Source organism: Colletotrichum graminicola, assembly GCF_000149035.1.
Source record: "Colletotrichum graminicola M1.001 genomic scaffold supercont1.5, whole genome shotgun sequence".
NCBI classification, from domain to species: Eukaryota; Fungi; Ascomycota; class Sordariomycetes; order Glomerellales; family Glomerellaceae; genus Colletotrichum; species Colletotrichum graminicola.
In genome coordinates, this window is record NW_007361009.1 from 864,171 (window position 1) to 883,654 (window position 19,484).

Sequence of the window (19,484 nt, forward strand, 5' to 3'; positions counted from 1 at the left end):
GCGAAAGAAGGGTGGTGCCAGGCTAGCGCGAAATCTTGGGCAGATAGGGTTTTAGAGGATGAGACCGCCGCTCCCGCCGTCTGATTTCTGGACGCACGTCTCTGGATGAGTCTTTGTCGGTTTGAAATGACATGGCCTGACGTCCTTCAAAGGGAGTGGTTTACATATTGGTGTCCTGACCAGGAAACTTTCTGGTTCTTGGTCCACTTTACATGTAATTAGAGTTCTTGACTATGGACGGCAAGATTACAGCATGCATCGCGTGGGCAAACTGACCATCTGGGACAAGATAATGAATGGCTTAGCTTTTCTCTCGATCGTCAATGCAAGGCCTTTCAGTTTTGTCTGAAGTCGGCCCAGCATTAGGGCTCGGTTATACCTACCTAGCTCATTCGGGCGACGCTGGGCTCATCCGATGTCTTACGCACGCTCTACCGGCCGGACGGTGAGTTGTCTCAAAAGGCCAAGGCCAAAGACGCGTGGACCTAAGATTTATTTCCAATGATCAACCTCGATCGCCTCGCGCGGTAACAATGTCAACCCGCATCGGCAGAGGCCGAAGCAGAACCTCGCCCAGACCCCGCGAATGTTCCAGCATGACGATCTCTAGGTTGTCGGCTGCGTGGGCGAATGCTGCACAGAGTTTCCTCCAGGCGACACTAGGGAACATTGGCAATGCGATCACCATAGCAAAAGCCGGGGAAGGGAAGGGAGGGCCTCACGTTCATATGACGCGCACATCGCATATCTCCCGTCCTTCCAGCCCCGTCCGAGAGGAAGAGAAGGTGAAAAGCCCACGCCGATGATGATAATGAGGACCAAATCATAGAAAGACGCCCCCACCCCCCCAAAAAAGGCTATTCTGGGAACCGATCGCCCGAAGGCTCCTGTCTTGTTGTGTTTCTTGGCAGCTTCCGCAGCCGCAGCGTCGATCCGGCATTTTCGTCTGCCCTCCCTCCAAGCCATGCCGCCATTCATTTGGAATGGCACTGTCCACCACATATCCCGTGGGGAGACGGTGATGAATGTTAGGCTGTACGAGACCCCTTCTCCCCAAAAACGGGCTACCTCACAACTTGCCGAGGTGTCGTGTGACGGTGTGTCGTGTGTCGTGTGCTCATGTGCCACATCTGGCCGGTTACTCAAGCCGCCATTGCCAGGCAAAGTTGATTTTGGGTTGCATCTGTTCGAATGTATTGGCATATTACCACGAGGAAGGAGTGGCTTTTGGCTGTCATTCACCGACTAGGGGTGGTGCGCAGTGTGGCACGACTTCACATGCCTCCAACCTAGGGGTGCAGCCAACATGCGGCCTTGGTGAGCTTTGCAAGCAACTGGGAGGCTTCCCGCCGAAACTCCTCCGGAAACCCACTTGTCCTGCACGGCAGCATCATCCAGGTTCCATCGTCTTCAAGCCTTGGCCTGGAGCAGCAGCAGCAGCAACAACGCGGTAAGGGACAAGACGGGACGGTAGGGCGGGTCGGCGGGATGGATGGGAAACCAAAAACATCGGCCATCGGTGGGGGTGGATTCCTCGTGGAAGAACAGGCAGGATTCAAGTTCGGCGGTACGTGTAGTGTAGAGCTGCCCAGGAGGGAGGTTGGTCGTCATAGTGGGTTAGACGGGCTAGATGTGGCTCCAGTTAGCAGCATGTCCGAGGTAGGAATACTTGTATGCACCAATATGGTTTGGTTGTCCCGCAGCCTCCCGCAACAAACACGCGGTGCAGTCTCAGTCGTGCCCTGAGCTGCCTGATACCGCTCGCCAACCACATTCGCGGTTTCCGGATGTAAGACAGACGAGTTGGTTGAGTGACTATCTGTATACGTGTAGCAGTACCTATAAGAGTTAGTCGAGGGATGTACTGGGACACTGGGTACTGTCATCATTCCTTCTTCCCCGATAGCGGGGATTTGCCTTGAGTTGGAGCCATAGTGGAGTATCGGCGGGGGGATCCGTATCGCCCCGAAGGTGCTGCCCATTACGTTCTGGCACGCAGTCGATGTGGGGTTACGGGATGGCAGGGCTTGGAAGCGGGAGCATGAGCATGATTATGATTGTGATTATCATGCAAGTCTGCGCCGTTTTCGAGCGTGCCTGCCTCGTCCATATCGGGGCACCTCCGTTTCTTGAGGCCATCAGTGTTCTTGTCCAATCTCTAACCAGCTCCGTCTCTGTTTTCTAGAGTCAGCTACATACTCTCTCTCTCTCTCTCTCTCTCTCTCTCTCTCTCTCTCTCTCTCTCTCTCTCTCTCTCTCTCTCTCTGATCGATCCCTGCTCGATCCCTGCTCTGTTTTCCAGGCGCTTGGCCCTGGTGGAGAGGCACGAGCAGGCAATACCTATCCCCGCCACGCCAGGTATCGGAAAGAGCACAGCGACGAAAAGGTACGTATCGAATACTCTGGAATACTTGGGAGCATGCACTGCCCAGGTATGTCGACGGGCCTCACAAAAGACTGGAGACTGGAGTCTCCTCCACAGACCGGTATTTCCCCGCCAAGACTTTTAGCAACCCATTATCGACACTGGCCGAGAGGAAAGGCAACGCGAAAGTCTCAGCTCTTGGATGGCAGTCGCCCAGAGGGGGCAAAGCAAGGCCGAGAAGTGGACAACTTACAGCGGGACACATGACGGCGCAGGCTCCCTCCTAACACAAGGGATATATGGACGCGGCTGCCCGTCGCTCGCTCGAAGGGGCGTCGGCAACCAGTGGAGACGCGAAACTTACTACATGCGATGTACATAGCACGGAGTATGTACGGAGTACATCGTACCTCGCACCTTCTTATAGATACCGATACCTACCTACCCTGTACTTGTACGTACCTACATCGTACTTACCCGCGCGGGTTTGTGGATGTTGGAAGTGACTGAAAGGACCAGGCTGGTGCTTTCCTATGCTGCGCGGTCGCCAAAAGTCACTCGCAGTCCGACCTAACAGCGACCAGATGAACATGGAAACGGAAGGTTGATAGTGGAGCCTTTTTTACCGGTTAAGCCCGCGCTTTTCATCATACTGTAGTATACGGATACACGCACCTGCAACCCTGTTGGTCGATACTTTCTCCGAGGGACTGAGATGCCCTTTAACCTCACGGGCGGCATCTCTCTCTCTCTCGGTCTCCAAGTGATTCCCTCCTTCTAAACTCCATCTCATATACGGATAGGTTCCCCTCCTCTCAAGTGAGAGCCCCTTCTTCCGAACCCGCCTCCACCTGTACCTCGGAACATTTGTTCCAGTTCATGCTCCTTTTCAACTATTCTACCATGCTTTTTCCATTGCAGATTCTCGGCCTCCGCTTCTGTGACAGGGCAGAGGCGCTGTACTCGTGGCTTATGCATCGTACCTGCCGTTCACTCCCCCTTTGGCTCAGGCTGTACCATTCATCGGAATCCTGCTACTCCTGTCCTTCTCCCCTCCGAGCCCGCCGCCCGTTTAATATAGCACAATGACCATTCGTCCCCTCCACTCTATCCACGCCCCCAGAATCCCAAATGGAATGGGGCGCCAACCCGGCCCAAGTGACTGAGGCCCACGTCGTCGTCAGCCAATGCTGGGCGTCGGCATGTTTGCGCCAGGAACGAGACGCCATGAGGACTGGTGGGGACCACTTCCATCCAGCCTTTGCCAGCCCGTAGAAAGTCCATGGCCGACGCTGGTGCTGGGTACCTATGGTATGTACCTAGGCAATGCATGATGACTGCTGATGCCGTCTCGTTTCCAGACTTCTCCGGCGTCTTCTTTCCCTCTGTTTGAGACTTCATCGGCTTCTCGGTGTAAACGAGCTTATGTGGGATTCCACAGTACCTGGTCGTATCCCGCTGCTCCAGCTGTGAGTCTGTCCTTTCTTCTCCCATTTGTTCTAGACCTCCCCGTCTTGATCTAGCGGTTATAAGACTATCATCTATGCTCTGCTCAACCTGCATGCCACCCGTCCCCTTCGACTTTGTCCCCTTCCACTACCTCGACCCTTCCCCCCTCCCTCTGTATCTCAAAGAGGAAAACGACACATTCGACCTGCATCGCTCTGCCTCGACACCACTCAACACACGCAACTGAAGACATCCTGTACCCTGCTCCCGCCTGTGCCTCTTCCGTTATCGCTCTAGCTCCTCTCTCTCTCACCTGTTCCACACCACCCACACCATCTCGTCCATCGTGAGCAAGGTTCCCTCTCTCTGAGCACACTAGACAAAAATACACACACACCAGAGAGGCTCGAAGCTGCGCTACTGCTGCGCCAAGCTCCAACCTTCCACGGGCCTACCCCTCCATAACGCACACCACGCACCAAAGGCACCCACTCTTCGGGCAGAGGTATCCTAGTTCCCACCGCCTCGGACTGGACTGCATCCATCACCGTACTGTTATCCGTAGACAGCGCGCACCTCACCTCTCTTCCGCCTCGTGCGTGACCGACTTCTTCTTCCCCCCCCCTGACACTCTTGTCTTAGAACTCGGGTCTTGGAAGGCGTCACTCGCATCTTAAACGCTCAACCCGCTGCTGAATCCTTGCCGTCTTGCTGTGCTCGAGGTAGAGTTGCCTTTGCTACACACGATAACTCATCCAGGGGTCACCGCTTTATTTGCCTGCTGCACCTACCTTGCAGTTGCGCTTGCGCCGTTATACTGAAGGCCTGGATCTTCCTCCGCAACCAGATGGTCGTCGTGTTTTCTTTCGACTTCTGCACCTTGCCTTTGACCGACTACCCTTGAATATACGACGCCTACTCCCGTTTAGGATCTCGCCTTCTATCCAACCGAGAAACAGTACAACACTGCTAAAATGGCCGCCGCCGTGACCGAGCACTCACGGTTCTTTCCTTCGCATGCCGATGCGCTGACCGCCGATGACTTTGAAACGGCCTCGATCCGCTCGGCCGCGCCGTCCTACTGTGAGTTGGACCTTGTTACTGTCACGAGGGCCTGATAAGTGGGATACTGGGAAGACTGTAGTATCGTGAGACGGTCATGGGCGCCTGACGTGTCTGCGCTTTACCGTCTTTTAACGAGCCACAGAATAGAAACTCGAAGCTTGCTGACACACGGCGAATAGTCTCAGATGCGCCCTCCTACCACTCGACCGTGCCGAACCCCGAGCCCATCCCCGCCTACTCGCCGCCGGCCAACAGCAGCGATGTCAGCCGCGGCACCCACGGATCCACCCCGTACCCGAGCTCACTGCTTCCTGCCGCCCCGGCCTCTAATCGCTCCGGCAGTTCGACCCCCCAGCCCCGCCAAGCTACCGGCCTTCCCCCGATCCCCCCGGCGCCACCCATGGCGCAGCTGCTCGATCAATTCCGCATCCAGACCTGGTCGGCCGCGCACACGAACCCGACGCTCAACAACGTCGCCCGGCGACGCATGAACCAGGGCGCCGACCCCGTCGCTCACCTCCGCCGCTTCATGTCCGAACGCATGGCCGAGGAGGAAGCCGCCCAGCGGGCGAGACAGTCTCGACCGCTCGAGGACCCGCACCTGGTCGGAGAAGAGGCCGCCGCGAGCGCTCGTCGGGAGAGGCTTGCGCGGGAGTCTGGCGAGGACATCCTCTGGGACGAGGATCGTCGATGGAACCGATTTCTCAGTGGGTTTCTCATCCCTTATTTATGACTCGAAGAGCCCGGGCACTGACTTGCCTCTGCAGGCCAAATGCAGACATGGGAAGACCGCGAACGCAGCTGGCGGAACCTGCGCCAACCCGCGCCGACTCAGCCGCGCAAGAAGCTGACCCGTCGCCTTACCGGACGTCTCTGGTAGATGATAAGCCTGTGGAGGCTGCACATGTGATATGACTGAGAAGCGAAGGGTCCCGTCATGCATCAGGGCGGAAAAGGAGTATTTGGGTCATGTTTTATGTGTTTTCTCATCATTCATCCATCCATTTGCGTCTCGACAAAGAGCATGTCGAAGCCGATGAATCCTCTTGGAAAGGATATGGTTCTCGCCCCTGATTTTTTTTTTCTTTTATTATAAAGGGACAAACGTTATTGCGTTCGGCACTCTTTCTTCCAGGCCGGGACAGTATATGGTCTTCTCTTCTCCGTCCTCACGCGCTTTGGCGTGGGGGACGTTCCAACGCTTTTTTTTTTTTTCTCCCATTCCTCACTCGACATCGAGCAGGGCTAGAACTATTTCTGGGAGCGAAGGACGGGAACGGCCGTCGACTTGCTGTCATTTCGTTTTTAGGTATCAGGCAGTAAGGGCATATAGCATAGGGACCCCCCGGGGGCTATTGGCCTCGAGGGGGAGGGGGTTGCATGAACCAAATTGAAGAACAGATTCTCCATGAAGAAAACAATCGGCGTAGCTGAACGGGGTGAAGGCACACACGGAGTGTCTGTTCGCGTGCCCGCGACAATAGCCGAAGGGAGGAGGATAGCAGATAGGAGGTGAAAGTACGGGGGGGGGAGGAAGCGTTTGGTGACTGCGTGTCGTTTCCTCTTGCAGCCGGGGGAGCACAGCGGTTAAGGCATCTTCTTGTGTGTCATGTATCGTCGGCGTGTAGCCAGAAGTCACGACCATGCCTGATCTCGGTCAACCTCATGGGCTCCGAAAGGGGCAGCGTCTGGCTTGCTGTATACTCACTCTCTTCGATGAGACGTCCCTTTTACGGAGAACCACTCGCACATCCCACCCCCCCAACCGAAATCTCTCACCTAGAGAGGTTTCTTCCCAACCTCTTCACCCAACACCATCACGGCCATCTCGCCACTTACGCATGTTCAGCGTCCCGGTCAGGACGCCCAGTTCCACAGCCACAGGCGTTTTCCCGCTGTCACTCAGGCCCCGAGAAAGCCGGTTTCAACTTGCCATTGCTGCGTTTCGAGACTAACAAAAGACAAAAGACAAAAACAAAAACCCGCAAGCCCTCCGGACATGGAAAACCTTGGTGGGATCCTCCCCTTGTTTTCCGAACCGTAGCCCCCCCATCAAAGGGGGAGTTCAAGGACCCCCCTCCTCGAACCCGCCCACCCCCATGACTTCGAGGGAGGGCGGAGGAGTGATGAAATCGTCGTACTAGACCTCGCCCGGCGCCGTACTGTACACGGCAAACAGTGAAGAGAGTAGGGGGGGGGGGGGGGGGGGGGGTTCACTGAGACCCAGTGTGAGAGAGGGTTCCTGCCTCTTTTTTCTCGAGAAGGTATGGCTGGCCGGGGTGGCCGGTCTCATATATCTCCGGCGGGAAGGGGGGTTAATCCAACACCGATTGACGAAAAACGTTGGTTGCTGTTGAAGTCTAGTAGCATGTTAAGGATCCGATGGGGCAGAACGTCGAGGCCAAGTCGACATACTCTAACCCGGGAACTGTTGCTCCATCACACGTTTTCCAATCGCATCGTATTTCGCACACCCTTACGATGTTTTCTGGAGTGGATCTGCCGGGTCTAAGAAGATGCAGCCGTTGCTCACCAACGATGCCGATGGGTATCGAGAGGGAGACGTCACACTGGCGGTCAAGAGGGGGAAAAAAGTATCCTCGAGGACACGCCAAAGGGAATATGAGACAAGCTGCTTTCGACAAATTTCAAACATACTGGACCCGAATGCCTATCATACCTTCCACCGCCCCGTAAACTCTCTTCTAGCCCCTCACACGTAAATTCTACACGAGGGTCCTGATGTAACGCCGTGCCATATGCAGGTTTGGACCGGAAACCACCCAGATACACCCTCTCTTTTCATGTTTCTCTCCAGCCCAACGTCCGGCGGTTCCCTGGTTTAATGTACAGTGGTTTCGTTGAAGGGCGTGGCTAAGCTGTAGTGGTATTTTTGATTGTCATTTCGATTATTCGAGGGACTGACGGAGGGTGTTTAGCCCTTGGACTTGGTGTTCAGAATAAGGGCGACAATGAGACTGGGATACGGGTTAGCGGACGGATGGCGGCAAAGAGCGACGGGGCGCCATTACCCGTAGAGACCCAAAACTTCGCCAAAAATGAGAATCAGAACCATGCCGACAAAGATGCGCGATTGCTCCATGTACGAGCGCACACCCTTATCGCCGACGATACCAATCGTGTAGCCAGCCGCGAGGCCGGTGAGGCCGACCGACAGGCCGCAGGCAAGGTGCATAAAGCCGCTGTCTATCGGTTAGCAAACAAAAGCCTCGAATATCGAAATCTCCCCGATCGGCATGTCACTGACTTGAACAAGCTGTAGTTGCTTCCAGCGCCGGGAGGGGTCAAATCTTGGGCGATGAGGACGGATATGACGAGGGAGTAGACGGCAATGATACCGGACATGACGACGGGGATCAGACACTGCGCAGGCGTTAGAGAACTCCGTTTGATCGGGCGGGTACTTCGGGGCAGCATGCCTTCATGATGAGGTCGGGTCTAAATGTTCCGACACCAGCGATGCCGATTCCAGACTTTGCGGTACCGTATGCGGCGCCGATGCCTATTTGATACGAGTCCTATTTAGCATATTGTCTTGGTCGCGTCGGGAGCAGGGTAGCTGGGCTGTGTGTGTTGCAGCAGAACGTACATCCGAAGATCATGGCAGCCGCAATGCCGGCCTATGTTGGAGCAACGTCAGCACAAGGTTCGGTGGTCGATGTCATAGCTAGCAAGCTTGCTTCGTCGACGACGAGACAGCAAGGCGCGCGGGGAGGAGAGGCGGAGAGCTTACCATTCCGATGAACGGCGCGAACTTGGGGGCGAGGACGGAGTCTTCGGCCATGTTGGGCAACGATGTAGTCGAACTCGATGCGGAGGGTTTGTGGTGATGGCCGACGGAAGGGGGATATGCGTTTCGAGGATCCCGACCTTGGAGCTTGGTGACGGCGACGAGGTCCAATCAGAAGTTGCAACCCGGACAGGCTGAGAAACTCGTGACGCGGCAGAACCATGGGCCGAAGCACCAGCCCCATCTCCAGCGATAGTGTGGCTAATGTGGCTGGTGTCGTAGCGGCGGGCTGGGAGTGGGTGTGGTTGGGTTGGGTTGGGTTGAGTGGAGCGGCCAGCTAGGTACGTAGTACGTAGTACGTTCTCCAGATGGCACGTCCGTCTTATCGGTACGGATGCGGATAACCCATGGCCTTATCGCCGGCATGCACATGTGGAGGAATGGAATCCCGTCCCGCCAACCCAACTGTCATCGCGTGTTATCTCGAGTGAGTGCTTTGGCCGTTGTTTCTCGTCCTTGCCCAAATGGGGGGGGGGGGGGAACGAGCCTAGGCGCAATGGTTCAGATTTGGCTTTTTGTTGCGCCTCTAATGTCCTAAAGCTAGATGGCACCCCTGGTTGGACAATAACGGCTTGTGAGACGGGAGGCTTCGTCAAAGCCTCCCTTACCCCGAACACCTGCGCTTTGGAAACATCCCGGAGGAGTAGTTGTGTGCGGTTGCGCATCAGCCATCATGCAGAGGAAGACCCATTTCTCTCCCAGTAGTTACGCTGCCCACCCTCACGCACGACTTGTTCCTCGGTAGTCTCCTGCACAGAGGGTCTGCTTGAAAACGAGGCACTGCAGATGCCAGCAGCGCTACAAGTTAGACACTAGTATATTCTTAGGACCTGACGGCTCCTAATCATGTCTGAGGAATGCGCAGGCCACTCAAGCGGGCGTCTTTTAATATCGAAGCAGAGCGCCGCGACTTCCTCACGACGTTAGGGGGGGAAAACGGTAGATCGGGCCAAGTCCCGACCTTGGAAGTCCTAGCCTTAGCGCCTCTGTAGATGGTCGAACTTGCACGTTTTGGGGGTTTGGCCATGCTGTTTTTTCTTTCCTTCTTTTCTTCTTCTTCTTCTTTTTTGACATTGACTTGACTGGCGTCTGATTGACGGCGATGCATCTGGGTGGTGAGTGGCACACGCAGACGATTCGACTCGGCTTGCACCAGACCGTGACCGACTTATATGCTGTGCCGCGACTCGACTTCCTTGGCTTGTCGCACCCTCGGGCCAAGTGTGAAGCGAGGAAGACAGCGAGGGAGGGAGGAAGAGGAGCAGGAAGGAGGCATTGGGAATTACATTGCATTCAAGTTGCACGTTGCACTTTTTTCTTGGAAGAGGACGCGCATCCGTCAGATCCGAGTAAGGCGGCGCCGCCGTATCTGTCCCTGCTCTGCCTACCTACCTACCTTTCCTTTCCGAGGTATCTCACATACCTGGGTATTACATACCTACATGGAGACAGACCACCCTACCTATTTACTACGCAAGTAAGTGTTAGTTCAGGTGATGAGCGTACGAATTCCAGCCCTAAGAACCCCAGAGAAGGATAAGTGAGGTGGTTGGCCCCTCACAGCGGCATCCCATCATCCCAGACTGGCGGTCCAACCTGTCCTTGTCCCGCCAGGCCTGTTGCCAGACTTTTGACCTGGTACTGTACATACCTAAGGCTAGTAGGGTATCCGTACTGCGTAGGTTATCCCCAGCTTTCGACGCCTGTGACATCCCAGGTTTCCCATCTCGGTCCCAGTTGAGTTGAGTTGGCCCGGTCCAGTCCAGTCCCAGAGTCCAGTCCAATTCGGTTGTTCGTTTCTGGGGGTCCATCCTAGTTAGCCCAATACCAATGACTTAGCACCGCCGTCGACCAACGGGACCACCGACAGACACCCTTTTTCCACCACCACATCCACCTCGAACCATCACTTTTTGTCCCCCAGCATTTCCATCTCCGCCAGCAACCACGTTACTCAGCATTTGCTATCCACGCCGCACATCCCGCGCTACGCTGCTCTCTCCCGCCGCCCCATCCCCTCCCCGACGCTCCTTTCGCGGCACCTCGGAAACCCGTAAAAAAAAAAAAAAGATACAAAACAAAAAGGACAAACGAAAAAAAGAAAGGGAAAAAAATAACCCAATTCCATCGGGTGTTGCCCGGTTTGGTATCTTTTTCCTCCTTTCTCTCCTCTTCACCCCCTTCAACGCCTCGTGCCCGGGTCAGGGCCCTGTGCGTCAAAGTCAAGTCAAGCCAGAGAGGCCCATAACGTCACCCAACCCATTGTGGAAAGGAGACGGGGAATAGAACAAAGGCGAAACGGAAAGCAACCACCACGGAGAAAAAAAATCCACCCTCGTCGCCGGCCGCCGCCTGCCTCTACGATCCGTTGACGATTGTCGCCGCGGCCTCGTTTCGCAAACACTCAATTGTGCCCTTTGAGCGGCGTGCGCGGTCCTGTGCCTCCTCACCATAGCCGGCGGCCGTTAGGCCTCGCGTTGTTAGTACCGCACCTCTCTCTCGACTCTCTTGTACCACATTTTTCTCCACTTGGCACACTCGCCATCTCTCTCTCTCTCTCTCTCTCTCTCCTTAAACCAACCCGCCAACACACACACGATCAAAAGCTGATAAGGGTTCTCACTACCGACTATCAGCTCCATCAACCCAAATCATGGCCGAATACCACGGCGACCCGAGAGGTCATTCGTCCAACTACCAGCGCGATACCGCCTTCTCCAACATTTTCGGCGCAGCCCCCCCGCCGGGACGTTCCCAGACAATGACCTCCTCCTCGATGCCTCCTCAGATGATGCCGCAACAGGGCAGGACGCAGACAATGTCCTCCTCCACCATGTCGTCTATGCAGCGCCAACCACCCCCGAGAGTGCCTCCGGGTCAGTACATGGATCGCGAGCCGGGCTCTCCGAGAGGTGCTTCCGTACAGCCCAACGGGTACGCCGCACAGCAGCGATCGGCATCCGGCGGTTACCAAGTTCCCAATCCTCAAGCACACTACATGCACCAGCAACAACAGGCTCGCCGCCCGTACGGAGGGCCCGCCGGACCCATCCCTCAGCGCGGCGATGTTAGAGGCCCGCCGCACCCGCCCCAGGGGCAGTACGGTCCGCCAAGAACCGCGACGCAGAGATACTACCAGGGAGGAGGAGGAGGAGGCCCGGCGCCGGCTTTGAACAGCGATCCCTACCGATCGCAGTCTCTCGCCTCCGCCCCGAGGCCGAACATGTACCAGCCTCCTCCGAGCGCCTACGGCTCCCTGCCGAATCAACAAGCCCCGGCCAACGCTTTCCGCCAACCCCCGTACAACCCGAGTTCGTCTCGAACCACGGCTCAAGGAAGGGTCGTGCCGGAACGCCACGATGATCGGGCCATGTCCATGACCGGCTATCCCTCCCATGACCGCGATATGCATCAATACCAAAACTCGCACCAGACCATGAGCGGGCGGGTCATCCCGAACAGGAGGGCACCCGTGGAGCTGCCCAACACCGGCGGTAGCTTTGGGGCAGGCTATACGCCGGCGCCCGGGTCTCAGACGAGGACGACCAGCATGGCTTCCTCGAGTGGTGATGCCCTTAGCCAAAGGACAATGTCGATGGCGTCTACAGTGGCGCCCACGATAACACCTTCGGATAGCGACTCTGCGACACTGGCGCATAGGCCCTCCATGAGCAAGTCCATGGACGGTGAACGGCCGCCGACTGGCAAGATCCGACCTCCCCTGGTATATCCCGCGTTGTTGTCGAGGGTTGCCGACTGCTTCCGACAAAAGATCATCACCGGCGACCGGACGAAGAACGAGCTCACGTATAAGAACGCCTTCAGCGGCGCCGAGGCCGTGGACGTTTTGTCGTACATTATCAGAACGACCGACCGGAATCTGGCGCTGTTGCTGGGACGAGCACTCGATGCGCAAAAGTTCTTCCACGATGTGACATACGAGCACCGCCTGCGAGATTCGACGTCGGAGATGTACCAGTTCCGAGAAACACTGATGGAAGAACCCGAAGAGAAGCCCCCCGTCAACGGCGTTTTCGTCCTCCTTTCCGAATGCTACTCCCCAACGTGCACGAGAGACCAGCTTTGCTACTCCATCGCCTGCCCTCGCAGACTGGAGCAGGTGTCTCGATTGAACCTGAAGATCCAGCCCGGCCTGAAGAAGGAATCCGACCACGCCGCGAACGAGGACGACGTCGACCAGACGGACGAGCAGAAGCTGTGGATAAACTCGGTGCCGAGGGAAGTGGCCGACAGCGTCGGCGACAAGGAGAAGAAGAGACAGGAAGTCATATCGGAGATCTGCTACACGGAAAGAGATTTCGTCAAGGATTTGGAATACCTTCGTGACTTTTGGATCCTGCCCTTGCGGTCCAAGGCTTCTCCCATACCTGCGAATCGGAGGGAGAAGGTCGTCAAGTCAATCTTCAGCAACATTGTGGATCACCCGAGTCTTCACGCGGTGAGCTCGCGGTTCGCCAAGTCGTTGACGGAGCGGCAACAGAAGAACCCGGTTGTCGGCAACATTGGTGACATCTTCGCCGAGTGGGTGCCTCAATTCGAGCCGTTCATCATGTACGGATCCAAGCAGCTGGAGGCCAAGTTCGAGTTCGAGAACGAGCGTTCGGCCAACCCGTACTTTGCCAAGTTTGTGGACGAGATCGAACGCAGGAAAGAGTCTCGCAAGCTGGAGCTCAACGGTTACCTCACCAAGCCGACAACACGATTGGCCCGTTACCCGCTGTTGCTCGAGAACGTCCTCAAGTACACCGAGGACGGCAACTCGGATAAGGAAGACATCCCGAAGGTGCTCAAGTTGATCCGCGACCTGCTGACCAGGGTCAACGCCGAGTCCGGAAAGGCCGAGAACAGATTCAACCTGAGGCGCCTGCACGAGCAACTGCGCTTCCGGCCAAACGAAAGAGTCGACCTGCGGTTGACGGAGGAGGGCAGAGAATTGGTGTTCAAGAGCCAGCTGAAGAAGACACCGCAGGACGCTTCCGAGATCACCGCGTTCTTGTTCGACCACGCCGTCCTGCTCGTGAGAATCAAACAAGTCGGCAAGGGCGAGGAAATCAAAGCCTACCGGCGACCGATTCCCCTCGAGTTGCTTGCCATTCGGGAGATGGAGGAGGTCATCCCCGACTCCGGTGCCATGAAGCGATCGTCGTCGAGCTTGATCCCCCAACTGCGGAACAACACGAACGACAGCAAGAAAGGCGAAGGCTGGCCGATCACGTTCAGGCATTTGGGCAAGGCCGGGTACGAATTGACCCTCTACGCGTCGAACCAGGCTGCACGTAAGAAGTGGCTCGAGTTCATCGACAGTGCCCAACAACGTCTGAGGGCCCGCGCCGACTTCTTCAACACCAGCGTCATCTCTGCAGGGTTCTTCATCGGTACCAACCAAGTCAACTGCGTCACGCCATATGATGGTGGACGCAAGCTGCTGTACGGCACGGACAACGGCATCTACCTCTCCGACCGCAAGAGCAGGGACGCGATACCGAGGCGTGTCATCGAGACGACGAGCGTCACCCAGCTCGACGTCCTCGAGGAGTACGGCCTCCTTCTGGTGCTGTCCAACAAGGCGCTCTACTCGTACCCTCTCGGGGCGCTCGACCCGAACGAGCCCGCTCTTTCCAAGCGACCCAAGAAGATCCAGAGCCACTGCAACTTCTTCAAGACGGGCATCTGTCTGGGCAGGCATCTTGTGTGCTGCGTTAAGTCCTCGGCTCTCTCGACTACGATCAAGGTGTACGAGCCCAACGACGCCATGTCCAAGGGGAAGAAGCAAAAGGGCTTTGGCAAGATGTTTGCCGGCCAGGACGAGCTCAAGCCGTTCAAGGAGTTCTACATCCCCACGGAATCGTCGTCCGTACACTTCCTCAAGTCCAAATTGTGTGTGGCGTGTGCCCGCGGTTTCGAGGTGGTGTCGCTCGAGACGCTCGAGACGCAGTCGTTGCTTGACCAGGCCGACACGAGCCTCGACTTTGTTGCACGGAAAGAGAACGTCAAGCCGATCCACATTGAGCGCCTCAACGGCGAGTTCTTGCTCAACTACTCCGAGTTCTCCTTCTTCGTCAACCGCAACGGTTGGCGGGCGAGGCCGGAGTGGCGCATCGATTGGGAGGGAACGCCACAGAGCTTCGCCCTCAGCTACCCGTGGATCCTGGCGTTTGAGCAAAATTTCATCGAGCTCAGAAACATCGAGAATGGCGCCGTGCACATTGTGCCGCATAAGAACATTCGGATGCTGCACAGCAGTACGCACGAGGTAGGACCGTCTTCCGGCTCTTTGGTGCAATATCCCCCGCTCACACTCATTAGATCATTTTCGCGTATGAAGACGAAAAGGGCGAGGACGTCGTCGAAGCCATCGACTTTTGGAAGAGCAATAGGAGATCGGAAATTCCCTGATTGGCATCTGCGTCGCTATAGCATCTTGCCTGTTCCTCGGGGGAACCCATGTTTGATTAAAGATCGATACCAGAGTGATTTGACTCAACTTCTTTTGCAGGCTTGTCGCTGGCAGAAGTTCTACGGCGACGAGGGCCGTGTACCGGCTGACGCGCGCCAGACCCAAGGGGCAATGATTTGGGAGGGGATGTCTCTTCTAGAGCAGGCAAAGGCAACCTGTTTTTGTCACAGACGTACGGTTCTGTTTTGCATTCTTGTTTCTATTTGGATGAGAGTTTTCGCCGGGTTGGTACAGGGCCTCATTCTTATCCAAGGGTTTGGTTGCGGCAGAGGAGCGAACGAGAGGCCGCGACAGGCGGGGGTGGGAGGCGGCCGGGGCGAGACAAGAATGAGAAGAGAGCGAGCGACAGAGGCGGCCGAGAACAAACTCGAAGCAAGCTGTTCCCATGCAGAGATGCGGTGGCGTTGCGCGATTGTGAGGTGAAGAAGCAGAAGAGCATAGCGTGACGGATTTGCTTGTGCATCGTCGTCGTCGGAGCTTCGAGGTCCGAGGTTTGCATACGGGTGCGCGGGGCGGGCTGGGTTGGATCCGACTTGTTCGTAATTGCATGAGCGTGTTGAAGAATGAGACCGGGATGGCTACCGACGACGGATGTCCTTGTGAATGGCAGTGGCGTGAATCTGGTGCTGCGTGTTAATGCGTTGTATTCCCCACCCAGTCATGCTAGAGCCATGGCGAGAGCTATTCGAGAGGCTGTTCCCGAAACGGTCTCTGGCTTTCTCCGGTCACTGTCTGCTCCGGAGTATTTACTCGCAATACCCCGGAGGCGACGCCAAGGAACGGTATAGGGACGTTGAACGCCGCCTCAGGCCTATTTAGCCGTCGGGCTACAATGACCCCCGAGTGAGGTCTGGGCCTCCTCCTCCTCCTCCTCCTCCTCCTCCTCCTCTTCAGCATTGTTCAAGCCATCTGCTGGGGTGGTTATGATGGCGTTGGTGGTGGTCGTGGCGGTGTAGTTTTATACTAATCACCTTCGCAAAGCTCACAGCTGCTGCTCTTTGGCCTCCTACTACTCCTGCCCTTGGACTGTTCCTCAGCGTTGCCTCTGGAGTATCGGGTATGGGTAGTCCGGGGTAGACGGTGACTGTGGGGGGAGAGGCCCTTTTCTACGATCAATCCCTTAGAGTCCAACAAAGAGATGTTATGGTTGAACCCTTGACCTCGCAATGAGCATCGATGTCCAGTTCCAAACCAAGAGATGCCGAGCAGAGGATAAAGGCTGTGTCTGCCTTGCGGCGTAGTCTTAGGACGGGAACGAACCTCTGGGGCTGTTACGCTCTTTGTATGGGCGTTTCTAACACGGCCGAAGATTCGAGTAGAAATGTACCTTTGGATTCTGATCTGGAAGACATGACATGGTATGCTAACCTTAGCGGGCACCGTGAAGAAGCTGCTGGCAGATTCTGTATACTCTAGTATTAACGAGCAAAGATTGTAGATGATGCGACTAGAGGGAAGGAAAGAGCATATTTCGCTTGATACTCGACCGTGGAAGGCAGGAAGGCGCCACCCAGCTCTTTCCTGCCAGATGCACCTTCTTCTTTGGCCTTCTTAAAAGGCATATATAGCTCCTTACGCTCTTCTCCTTCTCAACTTCCACCTTCATTTTCACTCAGAGTCACAAATGTCTCAAGCAACACAACCCTTGTCCCCTCAACGCTGAGTTTCTCAACATTCACCCAAAGATATTGAGAAACCCTGACCTCATCCTCATCCACAAGAAAAAAACCTACCCGGGAATCAAGCCACCCGGGACATTGCCAAAGATGGCTTGCTTACCCAACCCCGAACGGCTGCTTGAGACGGGCAAGTTCAGCGACTTTACCATAATCTGCCAGAGTACGAAGATTCGTGTTCACAAGGTTATCCTCGGCTCTCATTCCGGATACTTTGCTGCCTTATTCCGCCGCAAAATGAAGGTAGCTATCACTTTCCTACTTAAAGTTATTGGATTGAAGCTTGCTTGGTGCTTGAGGCGAGATGGCAACTGACGACCGACCGCCCACAGGAAGCTGTCGTCACCTTTGACGACGTCGACCCGGGGGTGATGAAGCACCTCATCCGATTCTTCTACAGCAACGACCAAGAACTCGGCTTTGAATCGTCAGACCTGAAGACCAACGTGGGCGTTTGGATCTTAGCCGACCGTTTGCAGGCGAGACGTGCTATGAAAGAGGTTGAAATCAGCTTGATGGGCTATCTCAGTAAATACGAACACAAGAAGGCCGCATCTCATGAAAGTCTTATAGACATGGTGTTTTCTCATCCAGCCTGCGCCGAGTCTGCCGTTGGTCTTATCTTTGCAGATGCCATGTGGGCTGTTTTTGCAAAGAGTGATTGTGCGAAAGCCGCTCTCGCGCGCCTCAGCAAGTATACCGAGCTGATGCAAATAATGCTCATATGGTCCCATAGCTATATGCAAAGAGGGGCCGACTTTAATGAACGTAAGTCGCTCGTGGCTTGTGATCCCGACGCTGTAGAAAGCTGGAGATGCCAGGCGATCTACATGGTACTCACCGACGACACCGCCGAGGACTCGGACACCGACGACTCGGACAGCTCGATCTAGGTACGTTATTCTTGAAACCAAGTGCGGAACGTCACTGACGTAGGTAGCTTTCTAGCTTGGGATTTTCACCGAGATATCATACTCGAGGGTTGGTCTCATCTCGGACACTTCTGAGGAGCTGGGGCCTATGAAAGTCTCGGGGATGGATATTCAGTAAACCACTGCACCATGGAATAGGACATACCCTCTGATTCGGTTCTAGGATGGTTAAGTTTGGATGTTAACGCTGGGAGGGGGGGGCAGGTCAGGCTAGTATTTAGCCATACACATCCTCCAATACACATGAGTCGATTCTCAGCCAAACAAAGCTAACCTGCCCTGACTATAGACGTTGTCGACTGTAAAGTGCCTCTGCCCTAGATGACGTCTGATAACATTTCACGAGCGAACAAAGAGGGCGATGATTGACATGTAATTACATTGTACATTTGGTATCAAGATATTAAAAAACCAAAAACCAAAAACGCAAGCGCCATAATGCAAACCACGCGAACCGTCATCGACACGCGATGCGCTCAAGGGCGCTACTTCTTGTGACCGGCCAAGTGCCACTCAAAGACGTTCCTGAACCTCTCCTTGCCGTCGCCCTGGATGACGTCGCCGTGGCAGGGGACGATGGTGTCAAAGTCCCAGGCGTCGATGCGGCGGATGCTCTCGTTGAAGGCGGTGCGGTCCTTGCTGCTGATGAGGTACCACTGGAAGCGCCTGGTCCACCTGAGGTCGCCCTGGGTGGTCTGCAGGCCGCCAAAGAGGCGGTTGGCGAGGCCGGAGGAGGTGTCCCTCTCGGCCTCGGGGGCGCGGGAGTACTGCTCGGTGGGGGGCAGGTTGAAGAGGAGGTCGGCCTGGATGAGGAGGCGGTCGGGCCTGTAGAAGAAGGCGATCTCCTTGTTGGGGTGGGCGTCGACGTACTCGCACTCGAAGTCGGCGTCGAAGTCGGGGCCGACGGCGACGACGGGGGGTTCGCCGGCGGCGGCGGGCTTGAAGACGACGGCGAACTCGTCGGCCGGGTTGATCTTGGGGTCGGCCGTCTGCTTGGCGCGCTTCTGGGGCAGGCCGTCGGGGCCGACGAGCTTGGCGGCGGGGAAGGCGGCCTTGTACTCGGAGAGGAAGATGTGGTGCTCGATGTCGGGGGCGACGATGTAGGCGAGGTCGCCGCCCTTGTCGGCGATCTTGGCGCGGACGTGGTCGGTGAGGGCGACGGGGGAGAAGATGGCGAGGCGGCCCGAGGTCAGGCGGACGAGGGTGCCGCGGCCGCCGATCTTGACGGCGCCGAAGCGGGAGAAGGGGACGGAGAAGGTGGTGACGTTGGGGGTGAGGTCGCGGATGACCATGACGTCGGCCGGGTTCTGGGGGATGAGCTTCTGCGACATGGTGGCGGGCGGGGGGGTGAAGCGGTCCTTTGGATCGTGGGAGCGAGGCCGGGAGGGTTTCTGCTGCTGCTGCTGCTGGTGGTGGTCGGGGGAGTCGAGGGCGGCGTGCTGGCCCTGGTTGGGGGTCTGGGAGGTGTTGGTGTTCGCGTCTGTGTGAGAGGACGAGGAGGCGCCGGCCGTCGATTCTTGGCCCCGGGAGTGAGCCTGCGACGACGGGTTGTGGGTGGCCGTGAAGGCTCTGCGGTGGACGCGCGAGGAGGGGTTGAGGGCGCGGCGGGCGTGGGCTGATGCGGCCGGAAGTCTGAAGACTCTCTGAATGGTACGAGTGTTAGAAGCCGTGATGTGTGTGTGTGTGTGTGTGTGTTGATGATGGATGG

General features: G+C 56.3%; 7 protein-coding genes across 7 annotated transcripts; 4 read left to right on the forward strand and 3 right to left on the reverse strand.

Annotated features, from left to right (window-relative positions):
• Positions 1–4,788: 4,788 nt before the first annotated feature.
• On the forward strand, positions 4,789–5,759 carry GLRG_02593 (uncharacterized protein; the record flags this gene model as incomplete). The annotated part of the gene is made up of 3 exons (XM_008092602.1): positions 4,789–4,897; positions 5,059–5,586; positions 5,647–5,759. 3 exons carry the CDS (start codon positions 4,789–4,791, stop codon positions 5,757–5,759), a joined length of 750 nt encoding a protein of 249 aa, XP_008090793.1.
• A 2,055-nt stretch (positions 5,760–7,814) lies between these two features.
• On the reverse strand, positions 7,815–8,684 carry GLRG_02594 (V-type ATPase; the record flags this gene model as incomplete). Its single annotated transcript, XM_008092603.1, has 6 exons — positions 7,815–7,857; positions 7,912–8,082; positions 8,148–8,263; positions 8,320–8,402; positions 8,490–8,520; positions 8,634–8,684. 6 exons carry the CDS (start codon positions 8,682–8,684, stop codon positions 7,815–7,817), a joined length of 495 nt encoding a protein of 164 aa, XP_008090794.1.
• An 850-nt stretch (positions 8,685–9,534) lies between these two features.
• Positions 9,535–9,798, reverse strand: GLRG_02595 (uncharacterized protein; the record flags this gene model as incomplete). Its single annotated transcript, XM_008092604.1, has 1 exon — positions 9,535–9,798. One exon carries the CDS (start codon positions 9,796–9,798, stop codon positions 9,535–9,537), a length of 264 nt encoding a protein of 87 aa, XP_008090795.1.
• Positions 9,799–11,343: 1,545 nt separating this feature from the next.
• Positions 11,344–15,107, forward strand: GLRG_02596 (CNH domain-containing protein; the record flags this gene model as incomplete). The annotated part of the gene is made up of 2 exons (XM_008092605.1): positions 11,344–14,964; positions 15,018–15,107. 2 exons carry the CDS (start codon positions 11,344–11,346, stop codon positions 15,105–15,107), a joined length of 3,711 nt encoding a protein of 1,236 aa, XP_008090796.1.
• Positions 15,108–15,279: 172 nt separating this feature from the next.
• On the forward strand, positions 15,280–15,591 carry GLRG_02597 (uncharacterized protein; the record flags this gene model as incomplete). Its single annotated transcript, XM_008092606.1, has 1 exon — positions 15,280–15,591. The coding sequence occupies one exon, from the start codon at positions 15,280–15,282 to the stop codon at positions 15,589–15,591; it is 312 nt and encodes a 103-aa protein (XP_008090797.1).
• A 1,343-nt stretch (positions 15,592–16,934) lies between these two features.
• Positions 16,935–17,737, forward strand: GLRG_02598 (BTB/POZ domain-containing protein; the record flags this gene model as incomplete). Its single annotated transcript, XM_008092607.1, has 2 exons — positions 16,935–17,087; positions 17,177–17,737. 2 exons carry the CDS (start codon positions 16,935–16,937, stop codon positions 17,735–17,737), a joined length of 714 nt encoding a protein of 237 aa, XP_008090798.1.
• A 524-nt stretch (positions 17,738–18,261) lies between these two features.
• GLRG_02599 (uncharacterized protein) lies at positions 18,262–19,107 on the reverse strand (the record flags this gene model as incomplete). Its single annotated transcript, XM_008092608.1, has 1 exon — positions 18,262–19,107. The coding sequence occupies one exon, from the start codon at positions 19,105–19,107 to the stop codon at positions 18,262–18,264; it is 846 nt and encodes a 281-aa protein (XP_008090799.1).
• Between the last annotated feature and the right edge of the window lie 377 nt (positions 19,108–19,484).